The sequence below is a fragment of the Bombina bombina genome, chromosome 6 (assembly GCF_027579735.1).
Source record: "Bombina bombina isolate aBomBom1 chromosome 6, aBomBom1.pri, whole genome shotgun sequence".
Classification (NCBI taxonomy): Eukaryota; Metazoa; Chordata; class Amphibia; order Anura; family Bombinatoridae; genus Bombina; species Bombina bombina.
This window is the reverse complement of record NC_069504.1, coordinates 31,159,178-31,181,569: the sequence shown is the minus strand read 5'-3', so window position 1 is coordinate 31,181,569 and position 22,392 is coordinate 31,159,178. Positions and strand designations below refer to the sequence as shown.

The 22,392-nt window shown below is 38.8% G+C and overlaps 1 protein-coding gene across 1 annotated transcript in view; it reads left to right on the top strand.

Moving 5' to 3' along the window:
* Positions 1 to 959: 959 nt before the first annotated feature.
* LOC128664314 (protein turtle-like) overlaps positions 960 to 22,392 on the top strand; it is a 52,216-nt gene continuing 30,783 nt past the window's right edge. The window contains exons 1-2 of the mRNA XM_053719154.1: positions 960 to 1,011; positions 2,808 to 3,152. Of these exons, the coding sequence (XP_053575129.1) occupies positions 960 to 1,011; positions 2,808 to 3,152 (397 nt within the window). The remainder of the gene's footprint in view (positions 1,012 to 2,807; positions 3,153 to 22,392) is intronic.

Here is a 22,392-nt window from a genome sequence, read left to right as displayed (position 1 = left end):
CGTTACGGAGCTTTATGCTCCTTTATTGCAGGTGTTAGGCTTTTTTTTCAGCCGGCTCTCCCCATTGATGTCTATGGGGAAATCGTGCACGAGCACGTCAAAGCAGCTCAAAGCAGCGCTGGTATTTGTTTGCGGTATGGAACTCAACGCTGCCATATTGCCTGCTAACGCCGGGTTTTTGGAAAACCTGTAATAGCAGCGCTATTAAAGGTGAACGGTGGAAATAACTTGCAAGTTATTACCGAGCCGCTCATAACGCAAAACTCGTAATCTGGCCAAATATGCATGAATTAAATAAAAAACTTCCAAAGCGAGCATTTTTCTTAAAAAAGCACAATGCAAAAATGTTCATTACTGAATCTGAAATGATTTTCACTGAAAATCTGTCTTCTTTGTGCCCACAGAGGACTGGAATTATACTAAGGCCTAGTTTCCCAACCTGTGAACTTGGATTCACAAACCAAAAAAAATCCCAATTTCTATTTAGCTGAGATAAATTATATATCATATATAGTGTTATTCTAATTGTGTGACACACAGCTTGCCAGATAAATGCCAAAGAAAGCATGCATGGGTGAAACAGTATTTTAAAACAAGCATTTTGTCCACAGCAGATAAATGCTAATCTAAAGAACCATTATGCTTGGTGCAGGCAGACATCCATAGTGAAATAACACAGATAAAATGCATCATAGTGAAATGTCTATTTAAGATTCACCATGACAATATGTTAGAAGCTAAGTGTCCCAAGTAAATTAGCCAAAGGAGCAAAGCTAAAGTGTGCCAAGGGGATATTTATTAGAATATGCCAGGGACAGTGCACAAATACACTCACATTTTCCAATGACACTTATCCCCTTGCAGTTGTGTGCTGTGGTGAAGGGTGGGACTGTCTGTGACGCACCAAGTGCCAGTTTATATGACAAGGTATTTGTTACTGGAGGAGGTTACTAGTGATCATGGCTCAACCTGTACTACACTTCTGCTTGCTGGGGACGGCTCTGCTCACAGGTAAGATCCCAAAACATCCTTGTACTTTGTACAACTGCTGAAAAGTTAACAATAAGTACCTGAATGCTGCAGATAGATTTGAATTAGTTTTATGTATTTATCGCATCTGCTTATAAATGTGCAGATCCAACTGGCACTGGAATAGAAATGTCATAATAATTATTTTATGTATAAGATAATAGTAATAATTTCATTCTGCGTAATGTATGAAGGTTCCTGTGAGGTTAATTCTTAACAAAACGCTGCTGTTAAAGGGAGATGAAGACTTATTATTAATCAGCTTTCATTTCATCGGCTCAATCACTTTTTTTTTTTGTAGCCCTCCAAAGCACTTTATCTGACTTCTATTTTTTCAAACTAAATATTATTATATGTATCTGAAGAAGGGATGTGTTTTCCTTAATTGTATTTTATATTGTCAATACCCCTCTTTAAGTAAATGAATTCTGACAGAGAATGATCAAATAGAGAATGGTGGGAGATCCTGGATATTTTTCTAGATCACTGATATTAGTTCTTATGGAAGACAAAACAATCACACACATCATTCCATATGTGTTTTAGGGATATATTATTGTTCGTCTTGACCCTGTTAGGGTTAAACACAGGTTAAGTCCCACTTGGACTCGCAAACATAGAAGAAAAAGACTGATAATTGTCTGATACACGTGACTGGCGAGTACATGTGTAACTTTTTTTTATTATCAATTCATACTAAATATAACTGTAAATAAGCTTTAACTGCAGATATATATATATATATATATATATATATATAATGTAATCCCTCGTAGGGCTCCGCACTCACTCTTATTCCAGCAACAGCCCAGGGTGCATTTAAATCTCACACAATCCCATCCAATGTAAAGCACTCACCGGGTCTTTTTAATCAATACAATATTTATTAATACTTAATAAATATTGTATTGATTAAAAAGACCCGGTGAGTGCTTTACATTGGATGGGATTATTTTTATATATATATATATATATATATATATATATATATATATATATATATATATATATATATATATATTATGGGTTTATCTCTATCTATCGGTCTGTCTGTCTATCTATCTATATGTCTATCATCTATCTAGCTATCTATTTATCTATATATCTGTCTATCTATCATCTATCTATCTGCCTGTTGTCTATCTATCTGTCCATATGTCTATCTACCTATCTATCTATCTATCTATATATCTATCTATCTATCTATCTATCTGTCTGCCTCTTGCTCTCTGTCTGTCTATCTGTCTGTATGTCTATCTATCTGTCTGTTTGTCTTTCTATCTATCTATCATCTATCTATCTGTTTGTCTATCTAGTTATCTATCTATTTATCTAGATATTTATCTATCTATTTGTCTATCATCTATCTGTCTGTCTATCTATCTCTGTCTGTCTATCATCTATCTATCTATCTATCTATCTATCTATCTTTCTATCTATCTATCTCTATCTATATGTCATCCAGTCTCTCTATGTGTATTTTATCTATGTATCTATCTATATCTATCTATCTATCTATCTATCTATCTATCTATCTATCATATATCTATCTATCAATCAGTTAATCAGTCTGTAATCTATCTGTTTATCTATCTATCTATCTATCTATCTATCTATCATCTATCTTTTAGCCTGTCTGTAAAGCCCATATGTTTGCTGACATACAATATCCCCAACCTTTCAAGTATGTGTTATAATATCTATGTACTGTATATGTTTATTGAGCATTGTTTTTATTTTTTCATAGATTTACTATAATATTTCTATCCTTTCCACAGCTTTTTCAGCAGACTCCTTGTTTAACCAGAGCTCTAATGTCACTGTGTTACGGGGACATTCTGTTATTCTGAACTGCTCTGTGGCTAATATAAATACACCTAGATATACCTCACAGTGGGATTTTATGCATGACAAACGGACAATTATACAGATGTGGAGAAACAATGAGAATTATTTAAACAATAAAGTGTTTGTGGTACATGAGAAATATGCATCATTATCATCACTGGTGATCCAAAAGGCAGAACTAAACCATACCGGATACTACAACTGCAGTATAATTGTCACTATACCACCTCCAACCAAGACCCTATATGGAACTCTATTTCATCTTATTGTACAAGGTAAAACACAAACACTTGTAATTGTATTATACAAATCCTTCTGTATCTGTGGTGGTTAAATACCAGCATTTCACAATGAATATGTGTGTTTGTCTCTGTAATCTGCTGGGTGTGCTGCAGATGCTGTTGGTCATGACTGATGTGAAACCAGATATATTGTCTACAGTGTAGGGACAGGCTTAGAAGAGCAACAGAGGAGGAACCGAGCATTTAGTTTGGATTGGAGGAATATTCTGTCGAGTAGCAGACCAATGAGAAGGGTGCTGCAGTAGTGACATGAAAAAGATAAAGGAGTGGACCAATATTTGTGTTGTGTCTTGGGTGAGACATTGTGTTTACGTTCCACAAATGGAACCAGTGTTTTTTGACAATGATAACTAAACCTGTGGAAACAAAACACTGTAAACTTGTTTTGTGCTATGTAAATATTGTGATCTGGCACTGACATTGTGGCTGTACTTACACTAGATACATATCTAGTAGTCTCAGTCCAGCCGTGGACATACTGAAGTGTAGCTACGCACTTCACAGTATTAGATGTCCCGGTACAGTTGAAGTGCAGGAATATTACATAACCTTATGAACCTCTTCCTGTACTTAATCTGAAAATATAAAATAATAATAATAGTAATAATAATAAAATAACTAAATTAATTGGAAGCTTCTGTCTCTGTTAAGAATAACAGTATTTGTTTAATGATATTATTTTTAATTAAGTAAATACGTCAGACACATGTCTCCAGCAGTCCCTTTAAGGAGTTATACTTAAAGGTCCATAATACCCAAATGTTTAAACACTTGAAAGTGATGCAGCATAGCTGTAAAAAGCTGACTAGAAAATATCTCCTGAACATCTCTATGTAAAAAAGAAAGATATTTTACCTCAAAAGTTCCTCAGTAGCCATCTCCCATTGTAAAGGATTTCTAAGCAGCATTTTAGTGTGTCTGTCCTGGGACAGCTGAAAGGATGAGCATCATGCACTCTCATGCTATTTCACCAATCAGGTAAAGGAAGCTTACTATGAAATCTCATGAGAGTTAAGTCAAATCTCATGAGGTCACAGTAAGAGTTCATGACCTCAGCACTGCTGATGCTGATTGGCTGCTGTTCATTTCTTCATTTTTTTTTATTTTTACCTGCAGCTGGGAGCAGGTGAGTATAACTTTTTACATAGAACTTACTCTGCTGAGCTGAGGAGATTGTAAGGTAAAATATCTTCCTTTTTTACATAGAGATGCTCAGGTGATATTTTCCTGTCAGTTTTTTACAGTTATACTGCATTTGTTTCAAGTGATTTAGCATATGAGTATTATGTCCCTTTAATTCACATCTAATACATGTGCCTAGCAATATCTGTAGTAAGCCACATGCCCAAAATAGAAGACCTCACATCAGAAGTGTTTTGCTCTCTTGCTGTTACACATCTAAAGAAAAAATAGAAAATAAGCCCTTTACAAAAACTATAAAAAAATTGTCTGTAACTCTGATGTTTTAAGCTGTTTAATGTTCTTTTATTATGTTGTCACCCTTGCTCTAAGGGTGGGCAGCAAAGAGAGTGCCAGCCTATGTTCATTTAAATAAATGGTAAAATATGTTAGGTAATGTCAAATTTTATCCCTATTTGAAATAAATGTCTTTGACAAGATCTACAGTATTGGCTCCCACCACAACCTCTGTACCTCCTAACACAAGCCAGACATAACTGTGACATAACAGTTGTGGTTGCAAAAGGTTTAACACAAATCTAAATATCAAGGTTGAAAGAGGTTCATTTGTCCCTTTCTTCCACTCCTTAGCTCCCCTTGATCTACCTAAACTTCTGGACTTGCATAGCAAAACAAGTGTTCCCTCTCAGAACTGACACTGCTCTTTCATTGGTCCATTAATTTTATTTGTTTGTACCTCCTTCTGGCTATGGTTCTTCTCTGCTATTCTTATAACTGCCTTTCTTCTACACTGATTCTGCTGTGACTCCTGCTGACCTTCCTTCTTGACTGCTGCTGATTCTTCTCCATATCTTCCGCTTGTCTTGCTCTGTGACTCCTTCTGAGCTTCCTTCTTGCATGCTGCTGATTCTTCTCTACATCCCCTGCTTGCCTTGTTCTGTGATTACTACTGACCTTCCTTCTTTTCTGCTACTGATTATTCTCCACCTATCCTGCTTGCCTTGCTCTGTGACTACTGCTGACCTTCCTTCTTGTCTGCTGCTGATTCTTCTCCACCTATCCTGCTTGCCTTGCTCTGTGACTCCTGCTGACATTCCATTTTGTCTGCTGCTGATTCTTCTCCACGTCCCCTGCTTGCCTTGCTCTGTGATTCCTGCTGACCTTTCTTCTTGTCTTCTGCTGATTCTTCTCCACGTCTCCTGCTTGCCTTGCTCTGTGACTCCTGTTGACCTTCCTTCTTGTCTTCTGCTGATTCTTCTCCATGTCTCCTGCTTGCCTTGCTCTGTGATTCCTGCTGACCTTCCTTCTTGTCTGCTGCTAATTATCCACCTCTACTGCTTGCCTTGCTTGGTAAGTCCTGCTGACCTTCCTTCTTGTCTGCCAATGAATCTTCTCTACGTCTCCTGCTTACCTTGCTCTGTGAATCCTGCTCACCTTCCTTCTTGTCTGCCAATGATCCTTCTCCAAGTCTACTGCTTGCCTTGCTCGGTGATTCTTGCTGTCCTTCAATCTTGTCTGCTGCTGATTCTTCTCCACATCTCCTGTTTGCCTTGCTCTGTGACTCCTGCTGAATGTCCTTCTTGTCTGCTGCTGATTCTTCTCCACTTCTCATTCTTGTCTTGCTCTGTGATTCCTGCTGACCTTCCATCTTGTCTTCTGCTGATTCTTCTCCACCTCTCCCGCTTGCCTTGCTCTGTGATTCCTACTGACGTTCTGTGTTGTCTGCTGCTGATTCTCCTCCATGTCTCCTGCTTGCCTTGCTCTGTGATTCCTGCTGACCTTCCTTCTGTAATGCACGTTGGATATTCCTATATCAAACCAAACTTGGCCAGTAGTCTTCTTATCCTGGCATCAAGTGGAGTGATAGGAAATTTCCCAGAGCAGAGAAAGTTTGTAAAATGAGGTAAGCAGTACTCACTCCGGCAGAATAGCAATTCAGGGGTAAACCAATAGAAGGACCAGGAACAGGCAGGAGTCAGCAACAAACAGAAATCCAACGCCAAGGAGAACACACAGGTGTACACAGGAGCGGCATCAGTATGGAGTGGCAGCTCCTGTGTGACTGGTAGTGAGAAAGATGAGGCGCTGGAGAATTGACCCTGCTAGACTAATGTATTCCCCTCTAAGAAAACAGTGGTTGATATGTAGTGAATGTAGTCCAGCGCTAGATTAGCACGGGTAGAGTATTTAGTTAAATTCTATAATTCGAATATATTGTAAATAAATAAAAAAAACTGCAACATAATAAGCACTTGACAGAATATCAAGGATCACTGGTTACATTACAACTATATTGAAACAGCTACGATCACAAGTGTGACGTAGGAAAAGTCACATGACATATTTTTAAATACCAGTCTCTCACTAACGGACCGGTAACACACACCCGCCACAATAGCGGGGAGGTCATCTCGTTTGGATCTTTAAGTTTTTTTAATCCAATTTCTGGACATTATCATTTGTTACACTATATAACAGGTACCTGATTATCAAATAGTGGAAATATATACTACAGTTATTCAATTGTTTTCTCTGATGAAATCGATGTTATAAGGGAGACGTCCCTTTTTATTTTATGTATGCTTTTAACAAGTTATTAAATTTCTGTCTAATTATACAAATGTTTTATTAGTTTTTATATATATAGATAAGAAGTTCACATTAGACAACAAGTTTATATATATCAGTTGTATATACCTGTTTATATCTTTTTATTAACTGAATGTTGATAAATACTTAGGATTACCTACAATAAATATATAATAACAACATTGCAGTACATACATTAAACATTTATCCAATCACAAAATACAATATATTCGAATTATAGAATTTAACTAAATACTCTACCCGTGCTAATCTAGCGCTGGACTACATTCACTACATAGCTCCTGTGTGACGTCATCGACAGTGCGGATCAGGTCCGCAAGACCTCGCTGAATGCGGAGAGCAATACGCTCTCCGTATTCAGCATTGCACCAGCAGCTCACAAGAGTTGCTAGTGCAACGTCGCCCCCTGCAGACTCGCGGCCAATGGGCCATCAGCAGGGGGGTGTCAATCGGGTTGATTTCTGGTGATTCCTGTCCGCCTCATCAGAGCAGGCGGACAGGATTATGGAGCAGCGGTCTTTAGACCGCTGCTCCATAACTTGTGTTTCTGGCGAGTCTGAAGACTCGCCAGAAACACGGGCCCTCAAGCTCCGTTCGGAGCTTGATAAATGGGCCCCTATGTCTACTGCTTGCCTTGCTCTGTGATTCCTGCTAGCCTTTCTCAGTGTCTTGTAATAGCCATACACTGTGTCAACTTCTGATCTGTGCTTTGTGTTTCCTGCTACCTTTGCTGAGTAATGGCTCCTGTTGGTCATGCTCAGTGATTCTTGATGGCCATGCTCCATGTCTTATGATGGTCTTACTCAATGTTTTGTGCTGCTCTTGCTCTCCTACTGGCCTTGGTAAGTGATTACTCATGCTCAGTTACTCCTGCTGGTGTTATCCTATATCTCCTGCTCATCTTGCTCTCTGATTCCTGATGGCAATACACCATGACACCTGCAAACTTTGCTCTGTGATTTTAAGGCAACCATATGGTCTTTCATTGAGTCTCCTGATGTCCTTGCTCCACGCATCATGCTGTCCATTTCTTCACTGCTTCACCTACTGTCATTTTTTGCACTTGGACATTTGTTGGCCATTTCTGAGACTGTTGCTGGAATTTTAGAAACAGATTTTAGAAAAAACTTACCCTGAGATTTTTTTTTGCATTTTTGCTATCATTCTATTTAAACAGAAATAGAGCCTTGTTTTTTTTTTCTTTACCTATCTAAACTATGTATTTATTTTTTTAGTAGACAACCAAAGATATTGAATTTGGCCCATTTTGGTATATTTAAAGTCATGTTTCCCTGCTAAATGTGATCTAATAGAAATTTTTTTTTAAAAATTCACAAACTTTGGATTTCTCACTGAAATATACTTACTGCTTGAGCAGTAATAACACAAATGGTTGTAATAGTTTCTCTGGGATCCCCTTTTTCAGCAGACATGCATGGCTTTGCAATTCATTTTTGGCAATTAGAAGGCTGCTAATTGCAGCTGTGCCCCACACTTGAAATTTCTGGCAGCAAAGGGGTTAATCAGGTAGCATGTAATGTTAATTTTAGCTGTAATGTAGAGATTTCCCTTCCCATCTAACACTTCCCACCTCCTGAGCCCTACCTAATCCCTCCCAAACAGCTCTCTTAACTGGTCACTACCATCTTAGGTACTGGCAGACAGTCTGCCAGTCTGCAATTTTTGGTCATTTTTTTTAAATTATTTTCTTTTCATTGTAGGGATTCCCCCTCAACCCTCCCACCTCCCTGATCCCTTCCAAACAGCTCTCTAACCAACACCCCTCTAACTATAGGCAGCCATATTAGGTACTTGCAGCTGCCAGTGCCAAACTTTTAACATTTTTCTTATTTTTGTTTTTCTCTCCCCTAAGTGATGTTGTTGACAGGGTCTCCCTCCCACACCCATTTCCGTAGTGTAGTGGCCAATTGCTCCTCCTCCCTTAACAAACATTTTTCCCGAAGCTTAGGGAACCCTCCCCTTCCTCCCCTCCCTCTCCCCTCCTGCGATACAACACCCGCCTCCCTCCTTCCCTCCCACACAACTTACGATATCACAGAAAGCCTATACAGACAGTGTCACTGTCTGTATTGGTAATCTGCCTTCACATGGTAAAGGAAGAACAATCAGTTCTTCCTTACCAGATAAATTCAGCTGCATTCTTCACTGTCAAAGCTGACAGCAAGGACTGCAGCATGAGCCATCAGGTTGGATGTAGATACTACATACACAGGGTATGCTGGGAAAGTGTTCCTGCTGGTCAGTACAGCCTGTGCATCCTGTTGACCATTGTTGTAGGTGTTCCTGTTGGTTACTACTACTGACTTTGTATTCTGTTAAACATTGCTGATCACTGCTGTGTTCCTGCTGGTTATTACCTGCCTGAGAATTTTGTTGACCATAGGTGACCATGGGGTTGATCATAATTGGTTATTCTCTTCCAATAATTATTTATGAACATTGGCTGATATTGGGCCAGATTACAAGTGGAGCACTAATTAACTCTCTAGCTTGAATGTTAACTGCGCTAGAAGTTTGGCTTTTTGTGCTGGTCGGGTTGCGATTGTATTATGAGTTGAAAGTAAACTGTTTTTGCTCTCGAGCTAACTCGACTAGCGCAAAAAGCCGAACTTAGAATATCGCATGCGCATTCACGTATTCCCCTATGGAAGTCAATGGAAAAAAAAAAGTGGAAAAAAGACCTATCACCTTACTCTCACGCAAACCAGGTTGCATATTCTCATTTGTGCTAATCCTACATGAAATTAGGAATATTTCATATTCCAATGTTCTTCACATACAAGAATATGTACTATTTATTCATGAATAACTATTTCTACATATTAGCTGATGTTTTTTTGGTACTATATATATTTATACCTATAAATACAGATTATTATATATAGGTTTAGATATATACAGATATATATATATATATATATATATATATATATATATATATATATATATATATATATATATATATATATATATATATATATATATATATATATATATATAGGAATATCTATTTAGAAATACTTAGAACATATTCCCATATGTGAAGAACATTGGAATGTCAAATGTTTACAGTAAAAACACACTATAACATTGTATTAAATACAAATATAGCATACATATGTTTTAACATGTTTTCATCTACTTAACTGCAAAGGACTCACATGTACTGTAAGTATTTATGTGTTTATATGTGTATATGTGTCTGTAAATACATATACACATATAAATAAATACATTACGTGGGGAAAAAAAGTATTTAGTCAACCACCAATTGTGCAAGTTCTCCCACTTAAGAAGATGAGAGAGGCCTGTAATTTTCATCATAGGTATACCTCAACTATGAGAGACAAAATGTGGAAACAAATCCAGACAATCACATTGTCTGATTTGGAAATAATTTATTTGCAAATTATGGTGGAAAATAAGTATTTGGTCAATATCAAAAGTTCATCTCAATACTTTGTTATATATCTTTGCTGGCAATGACAGAGGTCAAACGTTTTCTGTAAGTCTTCACAAGGTTGTCACACACTGTTGCTGGTATGTTGGCCCATTCCTGCATGCAGATCTCCTCTAGAGCAGTGATGTTTTGGGGCTGTTGCTGGGCAACACGGACTTTCAACTCCCTCCAAAGGTTTTCTATGGGGTTGAGATCTGGAGACTGGCTAGGCCACTCCAGGACCTTGAAATGCTTCTTATGAAGCCACTCCTTCGTTGCCCGGGCGGTGTGTTTGGGATCATTGTCATGCTGAAAGACCCAGCCACATTTCATCTTCAATGCCCTTGCTGATGGAAGGAGATTTGCAATCAAAATCTCCCGATACATGGCCCCATTCATTCTTTCATGTACACGGATCAGTCGTCCTGTTCCCTTTGCAGAGAAACATCCCCAAAGCATGATGTGGCCACCCCCATGCTTCACAGTAGGTATGGTGTTCTCTCTCCTCCAAACATGACAAGTTGTGTTTCTACCAAACAGTTCTACGTTGGTTTCATCTGACCATATGACATTCTCCCAATCCACTTCTGGATCATCCAAATGCTCTCTAGCATACTTCAGACGGGCCCGGACATGTACTGGCTTAAGCAGGGGGACACGTCTGGCACTGCAGGATCTGAGTTCCTGGCAGCGTAGTGTGTTACTGATGGTAGCCTTTGTTACGTTGGTCCAGCTCTCTGCAGGTCATTCACTAGGTCCCCCCGTGTGGTTCTGGGATGTTTGCTCACCATTCTTGTGATCATTTTGACCCCACGGGGTGAGATCTTGCGTGGAGCCCCAGATCAAGGGAGATTATCAGTGGTCTTGTATGTCTTCCATTTTCTAATTATTGCTCCCACTGTTGATTTCTTCACACCAAGCTGCTTGCCTATTGCAGATTCAGTCTTCCCAGCCTGGTGCAGGTCTACAATTTTGTTTCTGGTGTCCTTCGATAGCTCTTTTATCTTCACCATAGTGGAGTTTGGATTGTGACTGTTTGAGGCTGTGGACAGGTGTCTTTTATACTGATAACAAGTTCAAACAGGTGCCATTAATACAGGTAATGAGTGGAGGACAGAGGAGCCTCTTAAAGAAGAAGATACAGGTATGTGAGAGCCAGAAATCTTGCTTGTTTGTAGGTGACAAAATACTTATTTTCCACCATAATTTGCAAATAAATTCTTTCCAAATCAGACAATGTGATTGTCTGGATTTGTTTCCACATTTTGTCTCTAATAGTTGAGGTATACCTATGATGAAAATTACAGGCCTCTCTCATCTTCTTAAGTGGGAGAACTTGCACAATTGGTGGCTGACTAAATACTTTTTTCCCCCACTGTATATACACATATAAATAAATACATATATACACATATAAATAAATAAATACATATATACACATATACATAAATACATATACACATATAAATAAATACATATATACACATATAAATAAATACATATGTACACATATAAATAAATACATATATACACATATAAATACATACAGTATATACACATATAATTAAATACATATATACACATATAAATAAATAAATACATATATACACATATAAATAAATACATATACACACATATAAATAAATACATATACACACATATAAATAAATAAATACATATATACACATATAAATAAATAAATACATATGTACACATATAAATAAATACATATACACACATATAAATAAATAAATACATATGTACACATATTTAGACATATATATATATATATATATATATATATATATACACACACCCACACACATACATTTCCATTTTTAGAAATGTATTTGTATGCATCTCAATGTTAAAGTCATTTGCTTGCCTTTTTTCTTAACACCTGAGACTTAATATCTTTGAGCCTTTACAAAGTTTGTGTGCAATATTATTTTTGAATATTTTTTATTAGATGGTGTTATTATGTGTGTAACTGTACTTTTTAATGTATTTTCAATGTGTTTTTTTAGACTTTTTTGTGTCGCAAAACAGTTAACCAGAGCTCTGAAGTCGTGGTAATCATTCTAGCGTAAATCCCAACTGCACTCAAGCGATTGCATTTACTTTCAACTTGTAATACCAGCGGTAAAGCCTGACGAGCGCAAACACCTGCGATAAACCCCTTATCGTTTGTGCTCCAATCGTAATCTGGCCCATATTCAGCATGTTCTTCCAGTGATCACAATCACAAAATGATTCTGCTGTTAATACCCCTCAATCATAAAATTGCTATTTACAAAAACAAACAAAAAAAACATAATTTATGCTTACCTGATAAATTCCTTTCTCCTGTAGTGTAGTCAGTCCACGGGTCATCCATTACTTATATCTCCTCCCTAACAGGAAGTGCAAGAGGATCACCCAAGCAGAGCTGCTATATAGCTCCTCCCCTCTACGTCATACCCAGTCATTCGACCGAAACCAAACGAGAAAGGAGAAACTATAGGGTGCAGTGGTGACTGGAGTTTAATTTAAAATTTAGACCTGCCGTAAAAACAGGGCGGGCCGTGGACTGACTACACTACAGGAGAAAGGAATTTATCAGGTAAGCATAAATTATGTTTTCTCCTGTTAAGTGTAGTCAGTCCACGGGTCATCCATTACTTATGGGATACCAATACCAAAGCTAAAAGTACACGGATGACGGGAGGGACAGGCAGGACCTTTACACGGAAGGAACCACTGCCTGAAGAACCTTTCTCCCAAAAACAGCCTCCGAAGAAGCAAAAGTGTCAAATTTGTAAAATTTTGAAAAGGTGTGAAGTGAAGACCAAGTTGCAGCCTTGCAAATCTGTTCAACAGAGGCCTCATTTTTAAAGGCCCAAGTGGAAGCCACAGCTCTGGTAGAATGAGCTGTAATTTTTTCAGGAGGCTGCTGTCCAGCAGTCTCATAGGCTAAACGTATTATGCTACGAAGCCAGAAGGAGAGAGAGGTAGCCGAAGCCTTTTGACCTCTCCTCTGTCCAGAATAAACGACAAGCAGGGAAGAAGTTTGTCGAAAATCTTTAGTTGCCTGTAAATAAAATTTCAGGGCACGGACGACGTCCAGATTGTGCAGAAGTCGTTCCTTCTTTGAAGAAGGGTTAGGGCACAATGATGGAACAACAATCTCTTGATTGATATTCCTGTTAGTGACTACCTTAGGTAAGAACCCAGGTTTAGTACGCAGAACTACCTTGTCTGAATGAAAAATCAGATAAGGAGAATCACAATGTAAGGCCGATAACTCAGAGACTCTTCGAGCCGAGGAAATAGCCATTAAAAACAGAACTTTCCAAGATAACAGCTTGATATCAACGGAATGAAGGGGTTCAAACGGAACACCCTGTAAGACGTTAAGAACTAAGTTTAAGCTCCATGGCGGAGCAACAGTTTTAAACACAGGCTTAATCCTGGCCAAAGCCTGACAAAAAGCCTGAACGTCTGGAACTTCTGACAGACGTTTGTGTAAAAGGATGGACAGAGCTGAGATCTGTCCCTTTAACGAACTAGCAGATAAACCCTTTTCTAAACCCTCTTGTAGAAAAGACAATATCCTAGGAATCCTAACCTTACTCCATGAGTAACTCTTGGATTCGCACCAATGCAAGTATTTACGCCATATTTTATGGTAAATCTTCCTGGTAACAGGTTTCCTAGCCTGTATTAAGGTATCAATCACTGACTCCGAGAATCCACGCTTTGATAGAATCAAGCGTTCAATCTCCATGCAGTCAGCCTCAGAGAAATTAGATTTGGATGTTTGAAACGACCCTGAACCAGAAGGTCCTGTCTCAGAGGCAGAGACCATGGTGGACAGGACGACATGTCCACTAGGTCTGCATACCAGGTCCTGCGTGGCCACGCAGGCGCTATTAGAATCACTGATGCTCTCTCTTGTTTGATCCTGGCAATCAATCGAGGAAGCATCGGGAAGGGTGGAAACATATAAGCCATGTTGAAGACCCAAGGTGCTGTCAGAGCATCTATCAGAACCGCTCCCGGGTCCCTGGACCTGGATCCGTAACAAGGAAGCTTGGCGTTCTGGCGAGATGCCATGAGGTCCAGATCTGGTTTGCCCCAACGCCGAAGCAGTTGGGCAAATACCTCCGGATGAAGTTCCCACTCCCCCGGATGAAAAGTCTGGCGACTTAGGAAATCCGCCTCCCAGTTCTCCACGCCTGGGATGTGGATCGCTGACAGGTGGCAAGAGTGAGACTCTGCCCAGCGAATTATCTTTGAGACTTCCATCATCGCTAGGGAACTCCTTGTCCCTCCCTGATGGTTGATGTAAGCCACAGTCGTGATGTTGTCCGACTGAAACCTGATGAACCTCAGAGTTGTTAACTGAGGCCAAGCCAGAAGGGCATTGAGAACTGCTCTCAATTCCAGAATGTTTATTGGAAGGAGTGTCTCTTCCTGAGTCCATGATCCCTGAGCCTTCAGGGAATTCCAGACAGCACCCCAACCTAGCAGGCTGGCGTCTGTTGTTACAATCGTCCAATCTGGCCTGCTGAAGGGCATCCCCCTGGACAGATGTGGCCGAGAGAGCCACCATAGAAGAGACTCTCTGGTCTCTTGATCCAGATTCAGCATAGGGGACAAATCTGAGTAATCCCCATTCCACTGACTTAGCATGCACAATTGTAGTGGTCTGAGATGCAGGCGTGCAAAGGGTACTATGTCCATTGCCGCTACCATTAAGCCGATTACCTCCATGCATTGAGCCACTGACGGGTGTTGAATGGAATGAAGGACACGGCAAGCATTTAGAAGCTTTGTTAACCTGTCCTCTGTCAGGTAAATTTTCATTTCTACAGAATCTATAAGAGTCCCCAAGAAGGGAACTCTTGTGAGTGGCAATAGAGAACTCTTTTCTACATTCACCTTCCACCCATGCGACCTTAGAAATGACAGAACTAACTCTGTATGAGCCTTGGCAGTCTGGAAACTTGACGCTTGTATCAGAATGTCGTCTAGGTACGGAGCTACCGAAATTCCTCGCGGTCTTAGTACCGCCAGAAGAGAGCCCAGAACCTTTGTAAAGATTCTTGGAGCTGTAGCTAACCCGAAGGGAAGAGCTACAAACTGGTAATGCCTGTTTAAGAAGGCAAACCTTAGGTACCGATAATGATCCTTGTGAATCGGTATGTGAAGGTAGGCATCCTTTAAATCCACTGTGGTCATGTACTGACCCTTTTGGATCATAGGTAAGATTGTCCGAATAGTTTCCATTTTGAAAGATGGAACTCTTAGGAATTTGTTTAGGATTTTTAAGTCCAAGATTGGTCTGAAGGTTCCCTCTTTTTTGGGAACCACAAACAGATTTGAGTAAAACCCTTGTCCGTGTTCCGACCGCGGAACTGGGTGGATCACTCCCATTAGTAAAAGGTCTTGTACACAGCATAGAAACGCCTCTCTCTTTATCTGGTTTGCTGACAACCTTGAAAGATGAAATCTCCCTTTTGGAGGAGAAGCTTTGAAGTCCAGAAGATATCCCTGAGATATGATCTCTAACGCCCAGGGATCCTGGACATCTCTTGCCCAAGCCTGGGCGAAGAGAGAAAGTCTGCCCCCCACTAGATCCGTTTCCGGATCGGGGGCCCTCACTTCATGCTGTCTTAGGGGCAGCAGCAGGTTTTCTGGCCTGCTTGCCCTTGTTCCAGGACTGGTTAGGTTTCCAGCCCTGTCTGAAGCGAGCAACAGTTCCTTCCTGTTTTGGAGCGGAGGAAGTTGATGCTGCTCCTGCCTTGAAGTTACGAAAGGCACGAAAATTAGAATGTCTAGCCCTTGGTTTGGCTCTGTCTTGAGGCAGGGCATGGCCCTTACCTCCAGTAATGTCAGCGATAATTTCTTTCAAACCGGGCCCGAATAATGTCTGCCCTTTGAAAGGTATGTTAAGCAATTTAGATTTAGAAGTCACATCGGCTGACCAGGATTTAAGCCACAGCGCTCTGCGCGCTTGGATGGCGAATCCGGAGTTCTTAGCCGTAAGTTTAGTTAAGTGTACTACGGCATCAGAAATAAATGAATTAGCTAGCTTAAGGACTCTAAGCTTGTCTATAATCTCATCCAATGTAGCTGAGCTAATGGTCTCTTCCAGAGACTCAAACCAGAATGCCGCCGCAGCCGTGACAGGCGCAATGCATGCAAGGGGTTGTAATATAAAACCTTGTTGAACAAATATTTTCTTAAGGTAACCCTCTAACTTTTTATCCATTGGATCTGAAAAAGCACAGCTATCCTCCACCGGGATAGTGGTGCGCTTAGCTAGAGTAGAAACTGCTCCCTCCACCTTAGGGACTGTCTGCCATAAGTCCCGTGTGGTGGGGTCTATTGGAAACATTTTTCTAAATATAGGAGGGGGTGAAAAAGGCACACCGGGTCTATCCCACTCCTTGTTAACAATTTCTGTAAGCCTTTTAGGTATAGGAAAAACGTCAGTACACGTCGGTACCGCAAAATATTTATCCAGCCTACATATTTTCTCTGGAATTGCAACCGTGTTACAATCATTCAGAGCCGCTAATACCTCCCCTAGTAATACACGGAGGTTCTCAAGCTTAAATTTAAAATTTGAAATGTCTGAGTCCAGTTTACTTGGATCAGATCCGTCACCCACAGAATGAAGCTCTCCGTCCTCATGTTCTGCAAATTGTGACGCAGTATCAGACATGGCTCTATTATTATCAGCGCACTCTGTTCTGACCCCAGAGTGGTCGCGTTTACCCCTAAATTCTGGCAATTTAGATAACACTTCAGTCATAACATTAGCCATGTCTTGCAAAGTGATTTGTATGGGCCGCCCTGATGTACTTGGCGCCACAATATCACGCACCTCCTGAGCGGGAGACGAAGGTACTGACACGTGAGGAGAGTTAGTCGGCATAACTTCCCCCTCGTTGTCTGGTGAAATTTTCTTAACATGTATAGATTGGCTTTTATTTAAAGTAGCATCAATGCAATTAGTACACAATTTTTTATTGGGCTCCACATTGGCCTTTAAACATATTGCACAAAGAGATTCCTCTGTGTCAGACATGTTTAAACAAACTAGCAATGAAACTAGCAAGCTTGGAAAATACTTTTCAAATAAATTTACAAGCAATATAAAAAACGTTACTGTGCCTTTAAGAAGCACAAAAAAACTGCCACAGTTGAAATAACAATGAACCAAATTAGTTATAGCAAACAAATTTTCACAGTAAATGCATTAAGTTAGCAAAGGATTGCACCCACCAGCAAATGGATGATTAACCCCTTAGTACCCAAAAACGGATAACAATTTAATATAAACGTTTTTATCACAGTCAAAAGCACAGTCTCACAGGTCTACTGTGAGTGATTACCTCCCTCAAAACTAGTTTGGAGACCCCTGGGCTCTGTAGAGACGTCCTGGATCATGGAGAAAGAAATAGGAAGACTGTGACTGAATTTTTACTGCGCAATAAAGCGCCAAAATAGGCCCCTCCCACTCATGTTACAACAGTGGGGAAGCTCAGTAAACTGATTTTATTCATAAATAAACGACAGCCATGTGGAAAATAATGCCCAAAAAGTTTTATCACCAAGTACCTCAGGGAAAAACGATTAACATGCCAGTAAACGTTTAAAAATAAAAATATTAAATGTTATTAATCAGCCTGCTGCTAGTCGCTTTCACTGCAGTGGAGGCTCAAACATAAGTTAAATGTATACAGTATTTTCTTAGTGAAGTTCCATTCCCCAGAAATACCTCAGTGTAAACATACATACATATCAGCCTGATACCAGTCGCTACTACTGCATTTAAGGCTGCACTTACATTACATGGGTATTAGCAGTATTTTCTCAGTCAATTCCATTCCTTAGAAAATAATATACTGCAACATACCTCCTTGCAGGTGAACCCTGCCCGCTGTCCCCTGTTCTGAAGTTACCTCACTCCTCAGAAGGCCGAGAACAGCAAATGGATCTTAGTTACGACCGCTAAGATCATACACAAACTCAGGTAGATTCTTCCTCTAATGCTGCCTGAGAAAAAACAACACACTCCGGTGCTGTTTAAAATAACAAACTTTTGATTGAAGAAATAAAAACTAAGTTTAACAACCACAGTCCTCTCACACGTCCTATCTATTAGTTAGGTGCAAGAGAATGACTGGGTATGACGTAGAGGGGAGGAGCTATATAGCAGCTCTGCTTGGGTGATCCTCTTGCACTTCCTGTTAGGGAGGAGATATAAGTAATGGATGACCCGTGGACTGACTACACTTAACAGGAGAAAGTTATAATTTGTAATGATTATTTTGTAAAATTGTATTGGCAATATCAGGGGCTAATCAGAATAACATCATCACATGAGTGTCTGTTTGTTAATTAATCCCATTTAATAGTGCTTATTGATGCTAATAGGAGCACAACATGCTATTAACGTGTTGTGCTCCAAAGTCAGAGAGATACGTGTGTATGTATGTCTAAGGTATTTTGAAAGGGGCATTATGGTTACAGTGGGCATGTGTTTGTTAAATTATGGATTTTGCTATTTTTTATTAGTGCAAACATACTTATTTATTTATTTTTTTACTTTGATAAACTAGGTAATGTTTGTATCTGTTTTGTAATCTTGCTTCCTGACACCATTCAGTATTGTGGGGGGAAATATCAGTGAAATTTGTTCTAGGGTTGATTTAAATTAAATCACTGATCATTAAGATCATTCAAATCAACTAAAATCATGGTTTTAATTTTTAGAATAGTACATTTTCAGATAATTTAATCTTACTGATTTGGTTATATTTCTTTAGCTTTGCATAGATAGATCATTGAAATGAATGTAATTATTGGGAGGTGAACTATCTCCAGTTTAATAGGTTAATTATTCATATTTGTTCAACCTTTCAGCTGCAATTTATTCAATGGAGAAACATACGCCTAGATTTAGAGTTCTGCGTTAGCCGTCAAAACCAGCTTTAGGGGGTCCTAACGCTGGTTTTGGCCGCCCGCTGGTATTTAGAGTCAGTCAGGAAAGGGTCTAACGCTCACTTTCCAGCCGCGACTTTTCCGCAGATCCCCCTACACCAATTGCGTATCCTATCTTTTCAATGGGATCTTTCTAACGCTGGTATTTAGAGTCTTGGTTGAAGTGAGCGTTAGAAATCTAACGACAAGACTCCAGCCGCAGGAAAAAGCCAGGAGTTAAGAGCTTTCTGGGCTTTGTACAGTGATTCAGATAGAGCATGAAATTTTAAGCAACTTTCTAATTTACTCCTATTATCAAATTTTCTTCATTCTCTTGGTATCTTTATTTGAAATGCAAGAATGTAAGTTTAGATGCCGGCCCATTTTTGGTGAACAACCTGGGTTGTCCTTGCTGATTGGTGGATAAATTCATCCACCAATAAAAAAGTGCTGTCCAGAGTACTGAAACCAAAAAATAGCTTAGATGCCTTCTTTTTCAAATAATGATAGCAATAGAATAAAGAAAAATTGATAATAGGAGTAAATTAGAAAGTTGCTTAAAATTGCATGCTCTTTCTGAATTACAAAAGAAAAAAATTGGGTTCAGTGTCCCTTTAACTACTGTGCTATAAAGTACACTAACACCCATAAACTACCTATGTACCCCTAAACCGAGGAGCCCCCCCCCACATCGCCGCCACTGTAATACATTTTTTTAACCCCTAATCTGCCGACCGCGAACCGCCACAACCTACATTATCCCTATGTACCCCTAATCTGCTGCCCCTAACATCGCCGACACCTACATAATATTTATTAACCCCTAATCTGCCCCCCCCAACGTCGCCGCTACCTACCTACACTTATTAACCCCTAATCTGCCGACCGGACCTCACCGCTACTCTAATAAATGTATTAACCCCTAAAGCTAAGTCTAACCCTAACACTAACGCCCCCCTAAATTAAATATAATTTTAATCTAACGAAATAAAATAAATCTTATTAAATAAATTATTCCTATTTAAACCTCTCCTACAGATCCTTTTGGATAGTTCTGGTTCACACATTTTTAAAGGGCCATACTATATTGATAAAAAAACGGCATTACAGCCTTATATCCAATGGCATTTTTCAGATAATAGCAATGTCACATATCATATTAAATAAATGCATGTATATTAGACTAGTATTAGTAAAAGTTCATGCAATGAACATTAATGTAAAATGCATAATAGTTTACAACACTCTAAATAATCCGGCACCTTCAGAATATATACATAATACTAAAAACTGAGATATATAGTGTAATATAGTATCTTCATTTAATCTATTTAACTCCACTAGAGGTATGATCTCAGAATCAAATAGAGTAAGATCTTCAGACTAAAAATACAAACAAATAAAAAACAATAAATAAATAATAATAATAATAATAAAGAATATAAGGTTTATTAAAATTCATATTTAAACTGTCATAAGAAACATCCCAGGTCAAATTCTAAATTTAAACCATGTGGTGTTAAAGTTTTTAATTCAAAAGTCGACTTTGCTTCCAATTTTAGAATTTCCTTTTGCATATTACAGCCTCTACAGTTGGATTTCACTTGGTCTATCACAGTATAGGTCAAATGCTTAGTATTACCATTATTACATTTCTTAAAATGTTTGGGTAAAGGGAGTTCCTTATTTCTATCCAGGTCCATATTCTCAATCAAATTATTATGTTCTCTTATCCTATCCTTGACGGACCTTGTCGATTCCCCTACATACTGAACCCCACATAAACATTCAAGGAGGTAAACTACGTTGGAATCTGTGACCGCCAATCTATCTGAGTACATTGATTTATTCCTACAGGACTATGTGAAAGCCCTGCCATCATATCTTAAGGAATCTACTGATGTTCTTCGGATTCTAGAGAATATACAATGGAAAGATAATTTCCTGTTAGCCACTTGTGATGTTTCGGCATTGTACACATGCATCAAACATGACCTTGGAATTGAAGCTATTGATTTTTATTTAAATAAAGATCCCAGTCTGATGAATGAGCAAAAACTCTTTATTAGTGATAGTATCAGGTTCATCTTATCTCATAACTATTTCAATTTTAATGGTAAATTTTACCTGCAACAATGTGGGACGACTATGGGGACCAGATTTGCCCCTAGTTATGCCAATCTTTTTATGGGTCTGAGTGTGGAAATTAATTTTCCTCGACTCAACTGACTTGGGGGCAAATTTAGTCTATAAATACTATATCAATGATATTTTAATTATATGGAGAGGAACCAAGGAAGAACTGGAATGGTTCTTCTCAAGAATGAATATAAATGATAAAAATCTAAAATTTACGTATGAAATAAGTAGTAATAGTATTAATTTCTTGGACTTACAAATAGAAGTGGTGGATGGTAAAATCCTAACAAAAACCTTTTTTAAACCGGTTGATGCGAATGGTTACATACACGCAGAGAGCTGCCATTTAGAAAAATGGAAAAAGAACATCCCAAAAAGTCAGTTTATGTGCATTAGGAAAAATTGTATGAATGATGCAGATTTTATCGAACAATCTGAAATCTTAGTGAACAAATTCCTAAGTAAGGGATATAAGCCAGATGTAATAGAATCATGAAGGAATGAAGCATTGAAATTAAGTAGAGTAGACCTACTTACTCAAAAGACAAAAATTACTACAAGATTAGAGGATATGAAAGAAATTAGGGTCCCATTTATAACTTAATATAATGAGGATAGTAAAAAATTGGAAACAAATTTAAAGAGACATTGGCATATTCTTAAATCAGATGACACCTTCGGTCCAGTGATTCCCAAGTATCCGAGCGTAGTGTATAGAAAATGTAGAAATCTTAAAACTCATCTAGCTCCCACTGAGTTGAAAAAGGAAAGTCAGCATACAAACAGAGATAGAGACTTGAGAGGGAATACACTTACAGTTTTTTTCCCATGTCATAGCTGTAAGGCCTGTTAACATTCGAAAAAGAGTAAGGTTTTTAGATCAGGAGT